The sequence below is a fragment of the Pararge aegeria genome, chromosome 23 (genome assembly GCF_905163445.1).
Source record: "Pararge aegeria chromosome 23, ilParAegt1.1, whole genome shotgun sequence".
Classification (NCBI taxonomy): Eukaryota; Metazoa; Arthropoda; class Insecta; order Lepidoptera; family Nymphalidae; genus Pararge; species Pararge aegeria.
In genome coordinates, this window is record NC_053202.1 from 3,858,238 (window position 1) to 3,874,078 (window position 15,841).

At 36.1% G+C, this 15,841-nt stretch overlaps 1 protein-coding gene across 1 annotated transcript in view; it reads right to left on the minus strand.

Moving 5' to 3' along the window:
• Nucleotides 1–1,921: 1,921 nt before the first annotated feature.
• The window catches only part of LOC120634247 (lysyl oxidase homolog 2), a 33,474-nt gene continuing 19,554 nt past the window's right edge, over nt 1,922–15,841 (minus strand). The window contains exons 2-9 of the mRNA XM_039904724.1: nt 12,761–12,901; nt 9,450–9,700; nt 8,522–8,753; nt 7,433–7,584; nt 4,330–4,466; nt 3,441–3,598; nt 2,249–2,343; nt 1,922–2,107 (exon numbers count right to left, since the gene is read on the minus strand). Coding sequence (XP_039760658.1) covers nt 1,985–2,107; nt 2,249–2,343; nt 3,441–3,598; nt 4,330–4,466; nt 7,433–7,584; nt 8,522–8,753; nt 9,450–9,700; nt 12,761–12,901 — 1,289 coding nt within the window. The 3' untranslated portion in view covers nt 1,922–1,984. The remainder of the gene's footprint in view (nt 2,108–2,248; nt 2,344–3,440; nt 3,599–4,329; nt 4,467–7,432; nt 7,585–8,521; nt 8,754–9,449; nt 9,701–12,760; nt 12,902–15,841) is intronic.

Sequence of the window (15,841 nt, forward strand, 5' to 3'; positions counted from 1 at the left end):
AATTAAAACTAAGCATATACAATATTACTTTAAAACATGTACCAGGCACTAGAATGCACATTGCAGATGCATTAAGCAGAGCTTGTTCTACTGCTAGTGTACAACAAGACTGTGATACCGATCTTAAGGAAATAGTGCACAATGTAAATGTGTCAGATGACTTACTATGTCAAATAAGACGTGAAACATTTTTGGATCCTATAGCATCAAAATTAATACATTTTTATAAAAATGGGTGGCCAAATTCACTCACTAAAGTTCCTACAGAGTTCAAATACTTATATAAATTGAATAAATTAATCTCCTATGAAGACAATTTAATTTTTATTGATAATAGACTGTACATTCCTGTGTCGCTACAAACCTTAATGATAAGCAAGCTTCACGAATGTCACTTTGGAATTACCAAATCAAAAGCAAGAGCAAAAATGTTATTCTATTGGCACAACATGAACTCTGAAATTGAAAGATATATTGAAAACTGCAAAATTTGCCTAAAATTTTCTAATAATAACATAAAAGAGCCCATGGTCATTAGAGAGCAACCAGAACTACCATTTCAATATGTTTCAATAGATATATTGCAGTTTGGTAATAATGACTATATCACTCTAGTAGATCATTATTCAAAATGGATTGAGTTGCATAAATTAAACAATAAAACAGCTGAAGCTACTATTACCATCCTTAAGACCATATTTTCAACACATGGTATACCAGAAATAATATATTCAGACAATATGCCATTTAATTCACTAGCTTTTATAGAATTTAGTAAAGAATGGAAATTTGAACCAATTTTTTCAAGTCCTCATTACCATCAAAGTAATGGTGCTGCTGAACGAGCTGTAGCAATTTGCAAAAGTTTTTTAAAAAAATGTAATGAAACTAAGACAGATATTGAGCAATTTTTATTGGAATATAGAAATACCCCTGTACTTGGTATGAACATATCACCAGCTCAATTATTGTATAATAGATTATGTCGCACAAAACTTCCTATTAAGAATACATTATTAAGACCTCAATTACATCCAGAAATAAAAAATATACTAAGAGATACTGCATTAAAAAACAAAACATATTATGACCAACATACAAGACCCAGAACTGACATATTTAAGGAAGGACAAAAGGTAGTATTTAAAGAAAATGAGCATAGTAATATATGGAAACCAGCCAAGGTTATAAAAATAAATGAAAATCCCCGATCAATAACACTACAAGATGAAATGGGAAATGTTAAAACCAGAAATACATGGTTTGTTAAAGCAGATGGATCTCAGGATAGAACTAGTGACAAAATCTGTACACAGTCAGCATGGTCTCAAGTTGCTGTGCCTACAGAGCAGCCCGTGGCCATCACTCATCCATCATCTAAGGAAGTAACTACTCAACCAGTTCTGTTAAGAAGGTCTAATAGAGATGTTAGACCTCCTTCACATCTCATGGATTATGTAACAGACAAAAATTAATAATATTTTAATGTAAGGTCATAGTTTGTAAAAATAATTAAAACAATGTTAACATAAATAAACAAACTTGAATTGTATAATTTGCTATATAAAAAGGGAGATGTCATACATCTATGTTATGAATGACTCGATTATTATTATGGGTCTGTATTGTGTAACATTCTGTGGTCATTGATTAAACCAAGCTAGAAATGGTTACCAGTGTTTTATTATAAAGTTAAGAATATAACACAGGGTAGATACTACTATTAAAGATTAAAATTTACACGCTTCCTTAGTTCCTATAGTTCTAACACCTAAGGTAAACGTTGCAGATGGGCACCGAGGACAAACCTATGCGGTTTTTTCGGTACTTTTATCCTAACCATTTTCATGTGATTGTTTTATTTGATAAATATAAAAAACGCAACTTAAACACTTTGGGATTCGGAAGTAAAACAACAGTGTATATATAAACTTATTCGTTTAATTCATATCCGATTACAGCAATCTGATGATAAAGATTTCTACTAGGGCCTCAGAAGTTTACAGTCGTAAACCAAAGCGTATGTCTCCGTAAGGCGGAGTATACATGACGCGGCGTTGTTGTGGTAGGTCTGCTCGGCGATACGTGCGTGTGGATTCACTGCCACCTGTAGAGGAAACCAAATAAACAAAAAAAAATGGAAGTTCAATAATTTTTGACAAAAGAAACTAAACAATAATTTCAATAGAAAACGGCGTAAAAAGTTTAATGGCGATCGAATATGACCCTGAAGTGTCCTTGAAATTACCTTGAATGTATAGTCTCCAGGTTCGACATCAGTCACATCTACCCACTGGCAGTCGACGTTGTACTGGTATATATCTGAACAGTTCACTGATACACCTGAGAACAATGTACTTTTTATGTTATATGTGAGATACATAATAAAGCACAGAATTATTAACATACAGAACCCTCATTCAGTCATTATTGCACGCAGTGCATTGTGTCCAATAACAGTCTAAACACCCTGCGCACGTTTCACTGTTCACCCGCGGAATGTGGCTAGCTCAAAAACTTTTCAATTTTCCCATTTTATTATATATTTGGAGGTAAAATAATAACTGTCAATTGCTAAATAGTATGAAGCATGATCCGCCTGTTCGAGAAACACTTCTAAAGTGGAGTGGTTTTTGATGCTTCAATATTAATCGTGTCCATAGTTTCTGTTCTTAAATCTGTGCTCAAAAGCATCAACTCTAAAGTATCTATCATTACAGACCAAAAGAACTGTCATTTAATCTTTACCTGCCCTATTTTAATAACACTAATATAGGCAATATTGGGTCTTCGTGAACTAAATTGCCAACTCCTAAAATAGTGCCTCTTCTAACTACACGTAACCACCCTGCTGGGCAGACCGGTTACTGATCGCAGAAGATAGTAGTATGAGCACAGTGGACGGTTCCCTTTCTCAGTTATTCTCCTCTAGTCACCTCGTACGACACCCGCCGGAATACGAGAGATGGCGACAAGTGTTCTGAGCTGATCGACCAGAATTTCCGTTTTCCTGTTTCTCGTGTTATAAAGTAACTAGAACAGTTATTGCCCATTGCTCTTCCTACCCAAATATTAAAGTTTCATTGTTCTAGAATCCAGCGTTATGCATACTGATAAAATATTCACTATACCGGCTTGGAGTTAGTAAATTGAAAAGGGCTGTGGACATAACATAACTTTCGGTTGATTCGGCAGCATCCAGGCTGCGGACGACGGTGGAAAACACCACACATTGGTTGGTCAAAACCTTGGCGAGAGTACGGTGATTACGCAAGTGCATCCCGTTCACTCGACTACAGATTTGTCGAGGGGCACACAGAGTTCAAGTGGGTGCAAACCATATATAACCACTCTGTTCTCAACGGAGTTTCGCGCGTCAGGCATTCTCTCGGTATTGAAAAGAACAGATGTTAATAGATTGGGTCAGAACCATGAGTTACCTTGATCTCCATAGTTCTTGCAGGAGTATTTCTTCTCCACGCCCGGCATGCATGTGTTGTCCTCCAAGCAGAAAGAGGCCTTATGGCCCTCGGCTACCCTTCGGCCACTACCGTTCAGTATATCAAACGTAGCGAAAACTTCCATACTGTGGTAATGCCTGAAAAAATAGTATTACGCTCATAATTGACCAAACCCATGCGATGGACCTATCAAATCAAATCTGCATGGGTGGTCCGTTGCATGAGTGTCCCAGACTGCCTGCGAATTAGTAGCAGCAGAGATTTTTGTGACAGAGCTCTTCCAAGGAAGTACCACCATGTCTATTTCTGATGCTAAATAGCATTGTTGCAATGCTGTGCTCCGGTTTGATGGGCTTGATTACAGGAACAGGATTTATAACCCTTACGCCTCAGGTTGATGACCACAGGATGGCACGTTGAAGGACGTGTTCCTGTAATCTGTCTGTTCCAATGTCCTGCGAAGTGTTGAGGCTGGGCTGGCGAATGATTGTGAGTCGATTAACAACTGCCACAAATAGTGTTAACTTGATGACCGTAGCCACTCTGGCAAGAGTGTTTCGACAAAGAAGAAGAATAAGCATTTACCTAATAGCGACTAAGCTATTGCGTTGATAGGAAGTTAGGTTGCTGGTATTAAAACATGTTATGGTGTCATTATTATCAGTCCGTTGCCGGGCCAGAATATCAAACTTCTCTCAGAATGAGAAGGATTTAGGCTGTAATCTAACACGCTTACAAAGTGCAGATTGGTAGACTTAAAATTTCGTTGAGAACGTTACGGAGAGCTCCCAGGCATGCAGGTTTCCTCGCGACATTTTTCTTTACTGTTATAGCAAGTGATATTTAATTGCTTAAACTGATAACTTACATATGACAAAGATGCCATTGCCACAGATGCTTCGGTAGGTAGGGCCTAAATTCCGCATTGCCAATGTTCAATGAAGAAGCCGTAAATCGCAGCAGGCGACGAGTTTCAAACTGCCAGTTGGGATTTATTTTCTGTATCTGTTGAGTTTTAATAATACTTTTAAGAAATCTAATAAAATTACCGGTCGATATCTTGAAGATGTCTCTTAAAAAAGCTTATAGAAAAGTTCTATTATAGCTTGGGTCTGAAGTATCACTCTAAACAGATTGCTTCTTAAATAATTAGAGTGATTATGTGAGACGGTGACAGCCAAAAAGAACACCCGGCTCAGTTTGTTTTACTTTTGTTTGTTTGTTTGTTAGACCAGGGCGCGTTAAGAGCCCTTGTAGCTTTAGTTTTACGTTTACCTACTCGTATGTAGTTACCGCCATCACTACTAACTACTATGTAATTTTTTATGTAATTATCGAATTAAAAGTGGCATCTATGCTATTTGAATAAAGAAATATTTCACTTTGAGTTTAAACCGTTTACTTTTTTTACTTGATATAAGAGCCCACGCTTTTTCAGTTTTCAACGATTTATTGTTTGGTGACATAGATATTTGCTTCCATTGTCCGTCCATGTCAGTGATCAGAGTCCAAGGTATTGTTTAAATTCGTTTGTCATTTTACTGTGTTGTAAAATCGTGGCGGGAAAGAGTAAAAAAGGTTCAAACACATCAGTACTTAGTTACAATACTATTGTTAGTAAGTAAAAGGTCTAATAGTGATTTACCAAAGGTCTAATAGTTATTTACACCAATTGAATAATTGTAAAGTCATATTTTAACAGTATGACAATCTGAAGTGGAAATGCTCGAAGAACCGATGGACGTTGGGGTTCCAAGGTGCTGGAATGGCGACCAGTAAACCCAGCGTTAGTCGGCCCCCAACGAGGTGGACACGAGTCACAAACACAAATGAGTCGCTGGATACAAGCGGCCCAGGACCGTGGGTTTTGGAAGTCACTATAAAAAACCAGAACGTATTGAAAGTCCAGCAGTGGACTTCTATCCGTTGGAGTGATAATGATGATTATTGTAACAGTCTGCTTGATGGAACCTAAACTATGCGTTCTAATACATTATACTCTGTGATAATATAACGGCTGAAGCTAAACATTGCGTTCGAAAACACTGTGATATAAATTGGTAATGATTTGAATACGGATGTAAGTCTTCTACACCCTTTTTAATAAACTTGGTGTACCGTTGAAGTAGATTTTGACAACCTCCTTGGCGGAGTAGTGAGTGCAATGATCTTCAGCGCAGTAAGGATTCCGGGTTCGATGCCCGGGAGGCAAAATTTTCGTATTTTCGGGGAATTTCTGGTTTTTCTCTGGTCTGGCCTAGTAGGAGGCTTCAGCGATGGCTAGTTACCACCCTCCCGTCAAAGCCGTGCCGCCAAGGTATTCAGCGTTCCGGTACGATGTTGCGTAAACATCGATTGAGGTAGTATGGGTTTAGTATAACCTTGAGATTGTATTCAAAGGCTAACTAGTAATGGAATAAAAAAAAGTTTACACCAATCAACATTCGCGCAAATATATGAATACTGAAATTTTTATTTACTTTTAGAACAGTCCTACAAAAAAAACTGTAAAGCATATTTCATTTTGTACTAATCCGCATGTCAGACATATTTTATGAATTGTACATGATATTTAGCTTCAGTAGGTAAGTATATACCGATATGATCGACTTTGTTACAACGTGAACCCCGTGCTTTTGTTATACCTAATTACCTACTCATAATATATTAGGCCTTTGTTCGGAATGATGAATGGCGAAATGATGTTAGAAAGATGTACGACTTTTATATTTAATAAAGTCAAAGTCAAAGTCAAAAATAACTTTACTAGGTCCATAGACTATTCAATTAGGTCCATAGATCTTATGATGCGTACATTACATGAAAAATGTGTACATGGTAGAGAAATATAGACATTAAAACATAACACAAGCTTCGTTTGCTTTAGGGCTAGATGGCGATGTGTGTATTGTCGTAATATATATATTTATTTATTAATTAAGAGCTAATTTTGTTTTTGATTAGGTATTTCAGCTCCCTACAGTTAAGATTATCTGTTATAGTGTAACTTGTAGCTACATCGTATAGCCCTACTCCTCCTTGCAATTTTATTTGGATAGTGTTTTGAATTACATATTTGATATATTAGAGAGAGCTAATGTTATAATATGTAATTGTTTTCATAATTTATCATATTTATTAAAGTTCAACAATTTTGAAAATAATTTATCATAATTCAACTAATTCTCCTACTGCGAAGGGGTTGTAGTCCACCATACTGGCTCAGTGCGGATTGGTGGACTCCACACACCTTGTAGAACATTATGTAGAACTCTCAGGCATACCGGTTTCCTATCGATGTTTTCCTTCACCGTTGAAGCAAGTGATATTTTATATATATTACTTATAACGCACATAACTTAAAAAGTTAGAGTTGCGAGTTGGGATTCGAACTTGGCTCCCTGAAAGTGAAGTCGAGCACCTACCCAATGCGCTTCCCCTAACAGCTTGGCCAAGTGCCATGTATGCATAACTTAACGTTTTTTATTTTTCGGATTGTGTGTAGCTGATTAACCCTAATGATTTTAAAGGCGTATCGCGGGCTTGTTGGCGTGCCCGGAATGGGGCAACTTACCTTGTGGAGCAAGTACTAAACTATTGATAAACGACTAAGACAATTGGAGTTATCTTTGCATCGTTCGAGTCCATGTAGGACTGAAGTGACAATGCAGTTGCATCTATATCAAAATACCTACCAATTCCATGTCATGAACATTAAATAAATAAATTATCAAATATAATTTTAATTGTTTCTTGAAAACTAACTATGAACTTATAAATAATTATTTGCGTAATTTTAAAACCGTAATCAATTTAATAAAATATCTGGATATACTTATCAAATGGTTAATTATTCATAAAATTTTACCCACTTTATAAAATTACTGTGTTACAGTAATTTTATAAAGTATATAGTAGATTAAAAAAGTAGAAATTATCCTTTTTGCGGATTGAAATATGAGAGTAGATACCTCGTAAGCAGACTTGCTAAGACAATTTTCTTCCATAGCGCATTGAAGCTGAAACATCGGTACATCTTGTAGATGGGCAGACCTTTGAATGGCCGTTGTGTCCAGAAGCAAATCGGCTAACTGTCTGGTGCAGACCACAGCGGCTACGTGACCTGCGCAAAAACATTAAGTTTTTATCATCTTTAAAAGTATTTTTAAATATGTATAAAAGCCGATAACCTGATGCCGGATGCGTAAGTACTAAGCCCCATGTAATTACTCCGGCAAACACGCCCTTTAGATCCTCCCTAGCGCAACGGTGAGCGTTGTGAATTTAAGTAGGAGGTTCCGAGTTCGATTCCCGGTAAGCGCAATTTGGGATTTTTTTAATTTCTGAATTTTCTCTGGTCTGGTCTGGTGGGAGGCTTTAGCCGTGGCTAGTTATCACCCTACTGACAAAGACGTTCAGCTAAGCGATTTATTATTCCGCTACCATCACCGACTGCATCATCTTACCACCAGGTAACAGTGCAGTCAAGGGCTAACTTGTTTTTTTATTATTATTATTAATAATAATAATAAAAAATAATAACAACAATAACAATTATCTTATTTACTATATAATAAACTAAAATTGGCCAAACATATAAATAATAAATAATTAGGAATCTCATAACTAAGGTAAATACCCTCTTGAGCACCTGGTGTGTGAGTGTGCACCAACCCAGTGCTCCATAAAGGGATTTTCCCATTTATTGGTTAATATTTTCTAAATATTGTTGGAGCTTCCTCGCATTCTGCTCATCATTGATGCAGATCTTTTTCTCATGATTGCGTAGAAGTCATCAACATTTATTATAATTAAATTCTTTATGGCACACACAAAAACAAAGAGAAACACTACAGGTAAAAATAAAAAAAAATAGTTTAGGTGTGCAAAGGTGGTCTTATCGCTGAAGCGATCTCTCCTAGACAACCTTTGTAGTGGTATAAAAAGAAAAATCGAGAACACAGCATTGCAACGATGCTGCTTTGCGGCAGAATGCATGCGGTAGTAGTTCCCCGGACGAGCTCTGTCACAAAAAGCTCTTCTGCTACTGATGATCTTACCAACTTCACCAGGACATGCCACATCACCAATAGCCTGATGCTTGCACATGAAGAGGTTAGTTTCATTCCCCTGGCAATGTATCCCGCTGAGGATAATCTTGGAGCTGCCGAAGTAATCAGTTTGGTGGGCTTGCTCAGCGTAACCAAGAGCCAGGTGACGGCAAACAGCCGAAGCCTCGTATAATGTCCAGCCATCAGGGCAAATGCTACCCCAACGACTGTTGTGGTATATCTACGAAACATTAAAATTATTATAATTTCAATTTCAAATTCAATTTCTTTTATGCAGATTGAGTGACATTGCTGGTGCGTAGATTAGTTTAATAGTGCTACAATCGCCATCGATTGGCATGCAAATTTGATTTCTTAAAAATTACGTCTTTATTTTTTATGCTCATTAAATTAAATTCTTATCAAGTTTTAAATCAAATGGCAATATGTAACATATCTTTTAATAAATTTATGACAAAGTTCAATAAAATTTCACTTAAATATTCTTTAATGGCATAATATCGCTTTATATTTAACATTTTTTACTTTCGTTATTCTGTAAGATGAGATGAGTTCACCAATCCGCACTGGGCCAGCGTCGTGGACTTCGGCCTGAACCCCTTCGCGGGTTGCGGGAGGCTACTAAGCTAATATAAGAGATAATGGGCAGTAGCGTTCTCTCCATCTATTGCGATCACCAACCCGTCTGCCCAACCCTCCCTTTGGCAGAGACAGCCCAGCAGTGGACTGTTATAGACGATTGATTAATGGATTTTTCTCAGCTAAAATGCTTTAAGAACTTTACTTTTGGTAGAGTCACTAAGAACAGATATACTTAATGTTTCAAAAGTTCTTGTATTAGGCCTACTTGAAATAAATAATTCTGAATTTTGAAATTTTGAATTTTGAATTTTTGTATTTATGAATTTTGACTTACCTCAACTCTACCTTCAGCACTACTTTTGCCACCTACTAGTCTTATACTGGTCCCAATATCCAGCACTTCGTGTAAACGCTTCGTCGGTTTCTTCTTTAGATTACTGGGAATAGCATTGGCAGTTACTTCAGCACATATGACTCCTGCTGCTTCATTTTCATCACAATCCGATGAACCCCAACCGGAGAAGATACAGTGTGACAGAGATCTTTCATCACCTTCGCAAACAACATCGTCCATCCAATACTTTTCTGAAAAAGAGACCATAATTTTTTTTAAGCCATTTGATGGAAAGAGAAAAATCCGCGCCTATGTACAGAGAAACACTTCACCGGGCTTGCCAGGAACACGTTCTACAAAATATTGCCATGTGCCTATCAATCTTAGACGTAGCTTTTAGCTTAATGTGCCTGTAATTACACCGGCTGTCACGCCCTTCAGCACGGCTAGCATTTTTACAAATCATCTCCCCGGGGAAAGGATAAAAATGTATCTTCTCCCACAGCTTTATCAACTGTCAGAGCACTGACGCAAAAGTGTAAATGATGTCCAAATAATATATGTGTGATAAAAAACGTAGGTAAACGTCTCTTATTCCATGTTCTCGTGCTTTAGCAGGTCGACACGTTAATGATGTGCCTTGTCGGGGGATATAATTAGAGGATACAATTTTTATCTTCTGCTGGCTCTGCTGTCTGTGAGGGTATGCCAAGACCTATTTCAGATTATTGGCTGTGTTCATCGAGTCTGGAACAGAAAATAAACTAAGATCCTATGACATCTGAAATAAGTTTATTAACTATTTCAGTTAGATGCAAGTTTTAATGTATACTTTTAACTATAAATTTATGTATATAAGCTGATATATGGGTCGGTTATGACATGGATTACAATATCGATTACGACATCGATTATGATATCGATTACGATATCGATCACAATATCGATTATGATATCGATTATAATATCGATTATAAAATCGATTACAATAATATATAATAACAAAAAAATAACAAAAAAAAAAAACACCCGGCTAAGTTCGTTGTGGGCTTCTTCTTAGACCAGGACGCGTTTGGAACCCTCGTAGCTTTAGTTTTAAGTTTACGAATGTGGTTATCGCCATCATCTCATGATTGATTTAGTTGTATTACGATTACGCTAAAGGTAAAAACTTAAGCATATACAATCGGGATTAAACGGACCAAAATAGTATAATTTTTTTTGTTTCAATCAGGAAAAAAATTGCGTGATATTTGCCGGGACCCACTTTTAAAATAAGATTAGATGAGATTTGACTAAACCCCCTCTCCCCCTTTAAACATCTCACGTATTTTATGAACGCACCCTAAGACACCCATTGGAAGAGGAATGTATATGAACAGTGCCTTTATCGTCTTTTTTAGAACTCAGTAAATCCTCAAAAAAAAAATAAGAAAATATATAGAGAGTATGAGTAAAAACTTTATAATTTTTAAGGCAATTTTCAGCCAATTATAAGGTCCCACAGCTAGCCAGAATAAACTATTAAATGTTATATAATATTTCGCTCGAACAGAATTAGGTACACAGGAAAAATGGCAAATTAAGCTTTGAGCAGAAGCTACTTGGAAATAAAACCGCCCTAATATAATATTTTATATCAGTTGTAAAAACGAGTAGCTTTGCAGAGCTTTTAGGCTTATTAAACTTTAAGGTTTGCCTTTCTTGAAGTATATTCTAACACCTAAGGTCGGGTCAGTCATGATTTTTTTTTTAAATGTTTATAGACGAGTGTTTGACTGCAATCACAGCTGATGGTAAGCGATGATGCAGCCTAAGGTGGAGCGCACTTGGCTAGAAGATGCCTATTCACTCTTTATTTGAAGGTACTCATATTATATTCAAATTCAAATTCAAATTCATTTATATCAAGCAGGCCTATTTTATAAGCACTTTTGAAACTTCAAGTATGTATGTTTGTGTGACTCTACCACCGGTTCGGAAAGCAGATTCTACCGAGAAGAGCCGGCAAGAAACTAACTATATGCTGGAAGATTAGCGATTTTTTTAACCGATGAATATGTAAAACAGACCATATTGTCTCTCAGTTGTATCACCTTGGGACCCAACAGATTATCAGCGTTGCAGAAATCCTAAAATGGATACTTACTGGCCATTGAGTTAAGAACATACAGAATCCGCATACAGCCATTATTGTGTGCAGTACATTGTGTCCAAAAACAGTAAAAACGCCCCGCGCATGTCATTCTTCACGCCCGATGAATGTTGCTAGCTCACAAACTTCTTCCCATTTTTACCCATTTTATGGTTAACGTTTACATCATTATAGGTAAAATAATGACTGTCAATTGCTAAATAGAAAGAAGTAACCGCTTGTTCGAGTGGTGGTTTTAAGTCTACTAAATCTATGACTCACATAGTTATTGGTTCCCACGAGACTCTAAGCGCAGAAGAGGCCGACCATTAAGAAGGTGGTCTGATGATATAACACAGATAGCAGGAAAAACATGGGCAAGAGCAGCTATGGACAGACAGTCTTGGCTATTCGTAGAGGAGGCTTTCACCGCCAAAGGCGGTCCTTAAAACAAATATTAAATCTAACATAGTTTTAAGTAAAATTACTAACCTAAACATTTGTTGTATTTAGAATTTAATTATTTAAATTTAGAATCCTTTTAAAATAGTATGTAAACCGTTGTAAGGAACAATAAAGCTATTATTATTATTATTATAACTCTGTGACTCGACTTCCAGATGCTAGTACACCAGTTTGAAAAAGGTATACCTTTTATTCGAGCTATGTTTACAGTACTAGAGGTAATTTTTACTTGTTTGTTTAATTCCTCAACGAGCTAGCCCATGACCGCAATCCCACTTTATGTAAAGAGGGCCTACGAAATTTTGCTACAACAGTCAGTGGGACTGTTCCCACAGTGGCGGGACTATCCTCTCCAACGGCAAGGAGCGGGTTTAGTAGTAGCAAAGGGGAAGCTGTTGTTATATTAGCTTAAACACTCGTTGGGAGAGGAGAAACGGTGCCTTTGATACAATAAAAAAAGTCGTTTTAGAACGGTTACCCAGTAAATCTGTCCAATGTATCCAATTAAGGAAATGAAATTAATAGCTTTGTTTAAAAGAAACATCCTATATCGAGAGTAAAGGGCGCGGTGCGGTGGCGGTATCTATTTAACCAATTATAACCAATAAACCAATAATAACCAATTATAGTGGTCGTTTCATGCTAAAGAAAAAATCGATCCAGGAAACTGTGTGTGAATTTTGGGGAGATAGCAATATTTTGATTAACCTACCAACAGCTGTTCCGAACTGGCCACCATGAGTGGCAATACCAGTCATATTAAGCCCACCGCATACCACGTGTGCAGCCGCGTCGTCCCAAGAGTCATCGCATACTGCTCCCCAGCGACCAGCGTGATAAATGTAGACGTTACCTAGAAAAAAGAAATCAAGTGAATATACAAAAAAACAGTGAAACCTTAATTTTGCGACTTCCTCGATTATACAAATTCTTCGTAATCCCCTTAAATTGTCCATGAGAATCAATGTAAATATACTTTTACACTATATCTAAGTATATAATGTAAGTAAGTGTCTAATGTATTTAAGTATATAATGTAAATAAGTAAATAATGTCGTTAAGTATATAATGTACATAAGAAAATTATGTACTTCAGTATATAATGTAAATAAGTATATAATGTACTTAAGTATATAATGTACTTAAGTAAATAATGTTCTTAAGTATATAATGTACATAAGTAAATCATGTCCTTCAGTATATCATGTAAATAAGTAAATAACGTACTTAAGTATATAATATATCTAAGTATATAATGTATTTAAGTATATAATGTAAATAAGTATATAATGTACTTAAGTATATAATGTAAATAAGTATATAATGTACTTAAGTATATATTGTACTAAAGTAAATAATGTACTTAAGTATATAATGTACTTAAGTATATAATATACTAATATAATACTTAAGTATATAATATAATGTACTAAAGTAAATAATGTACTTAAGTAAATAATGTTTTTAAGTAAATAATGTACTTAAGTAAATAATGTACTTAAGTATATAATGTACTTAAGTATATAATGTACTTAATTAAAAAATGTACTTAAGTATATAATGTAAATAAGTAAATAATGTCCTTAAGTATATAATGTACTTAAGTAAATAATGTATTTAAGTATATAATGTACATAAGTAAATAATGTATTTAATTATATAATGTACATAAGTAAATAATGTATTTAAATAAATAATGTACTTAAGTATATAATGTATCTAAGTATATAATGAACTTAAGTATATAATGTAAGTAAGGATCTAATGTATCTAAGTATATAATGTAAATGTATCTAAGTATATAATGTACATAAGTAAATGATGTATTTAATTAAATAATGTATTTAAGTGTATAATGTATTTAAGTCTTTAATGTAAACTAGTAAATAATGTACTTAAGTATATAAAACATTTAAGTATATAATGTAAATAAGTAAATAATGTCCTTAAGTATATAATGTACTTAAGTAAATAAATAACTTGAGTGGTTAAATAAATAACTTTAACTAGTGGCTCCGCCGCGGGACTTGATGGTTTGTCTCCACAACATTTTAAAGATTTAGTTTGTGGTACAAACGTGGATACGGATGGAGCCCTCCTGAAATCCATCACTAATCTGGTGAATCTGATGCTATCTGGACGAGTACCTGAAGAGATAACCTCTACACTTTATGGCGCAAATTTATGTGCCTTAAGGAAAAAAGATGGTGGTATCCGTCCCATAGCAGTAGGTTCAACAATCCGTCGCATCGTTTCCAAAATTTGCTGTAAAAAAATTCTACCTTCTATTTCATCAACTTTTGACCCAATACAGTTAGGTTTCGGAGTTAAGGGGGGGTGTGAAGCAGCTGTACATGCTACTCGTACATTTCTCCTTAACTCCCAGGAGGAAGTGCTTCTGAAAATTGACGTTAAAAATGCTTTCAACTCGGTGGATCGCGGAGTCCTCCTCTCAGAAGTTGTAAATAAATTGCCACAGTTGTTCCCATATTTAGCACAGTGTTACCAGAATCCTTCGAGGCTAGTTTATAAAAACAACGTTTTGAGCTCCGCCGTCGGCTGCCAGCAGGGTGATCCCCTTGGTCCCGCTATTTTTAGTCTAGCTATACATCCTATAATTTCAACTATAAATTCAAAATTTAATATCTGGTATTTAGATGATGGGACCTTAGGTGGCAAAGTGAACACAGTTTTGGACGATCTTAAGAGTATCATATCAAAATTTGAACTGATTGGCTTACAGCTTAACTTTGATAAATGTGAAATATTTATTCCAAATTCATTTTCGGATGAATCGAAACAGCACATTTTAGAACAATTTAATAACTTGGCTCCCGGCATCAAAGTTTTAAATGATAAATCACTTCGTCTCCTAGGGGCACCTATACTGGAAACGTCAGTCCCACAGTTTATTGACGATTTAATTTCCCAATTTAGCAACACTTCCGATCGTCTTTTCGAAATTAATCCACATATGGCTCTAACTATTATTCGCTTTTGTTTATTTGTTCCAAAATTTACGTATTTTCTTAGATGCTCACCTCTTTGGAGATTTAATTTTTTAATGGAAAAATTGGATACTTTTATAAAAGATATTCTTGTTAATATTTTAAATTGTCCCATAAGTAATCAGGCATGGACCCAGGCCTCACTTCCGATAGGGTATGGCGGTCTTGGAATTCGCAAAATTTCAAGTGTTTCGCTGCCAGCTTTTCTTTCCTCTGTGTACAGTACACACACTCTTTTTCAAAAAATTATATTCAATTCTTTGGGTTCCATAGAAGTGTCATACTTGGCAGAGGCAAGAAATAGTTGGTCTGCTCTTAGTCCCAGTATTTTGCCGGTTTCTTTTTCTTCACAGAGACAGTGGGACGACATTATTTGCAAAAAAACTTTTGACACACTTTTAGACCAAATGCCATCTAAAAGAGACCGTGCTCGTCTTCTCGCTCTCTCTGCTAAGGAGTCCGGCTACTGGCTACATGCTCTCCCTTCAGCTAACTTGGGCACTATGTTAGACCACACCACTCTATCGGTGGTGATTGGTCTTAGGCTTGGCGCCTCTATAATTCAGCCTCATCGATGCCACTGCGGTGACAGCGTTGACACCTACGGTCACCATGGACTCTCCTGTTCAAGAAGCGCTGGTCGCTTCTCTCGCCATAGCACCATCAACGACATCATCCGACGTTCTCTAGCTACCGCTCACGTACCAGCTGTATTAGAACCTATTGGTTTGGCGCGGAGCGATGGCAAGAGACCTGATGGTATGACGCTCATACCTTGGAGGCTT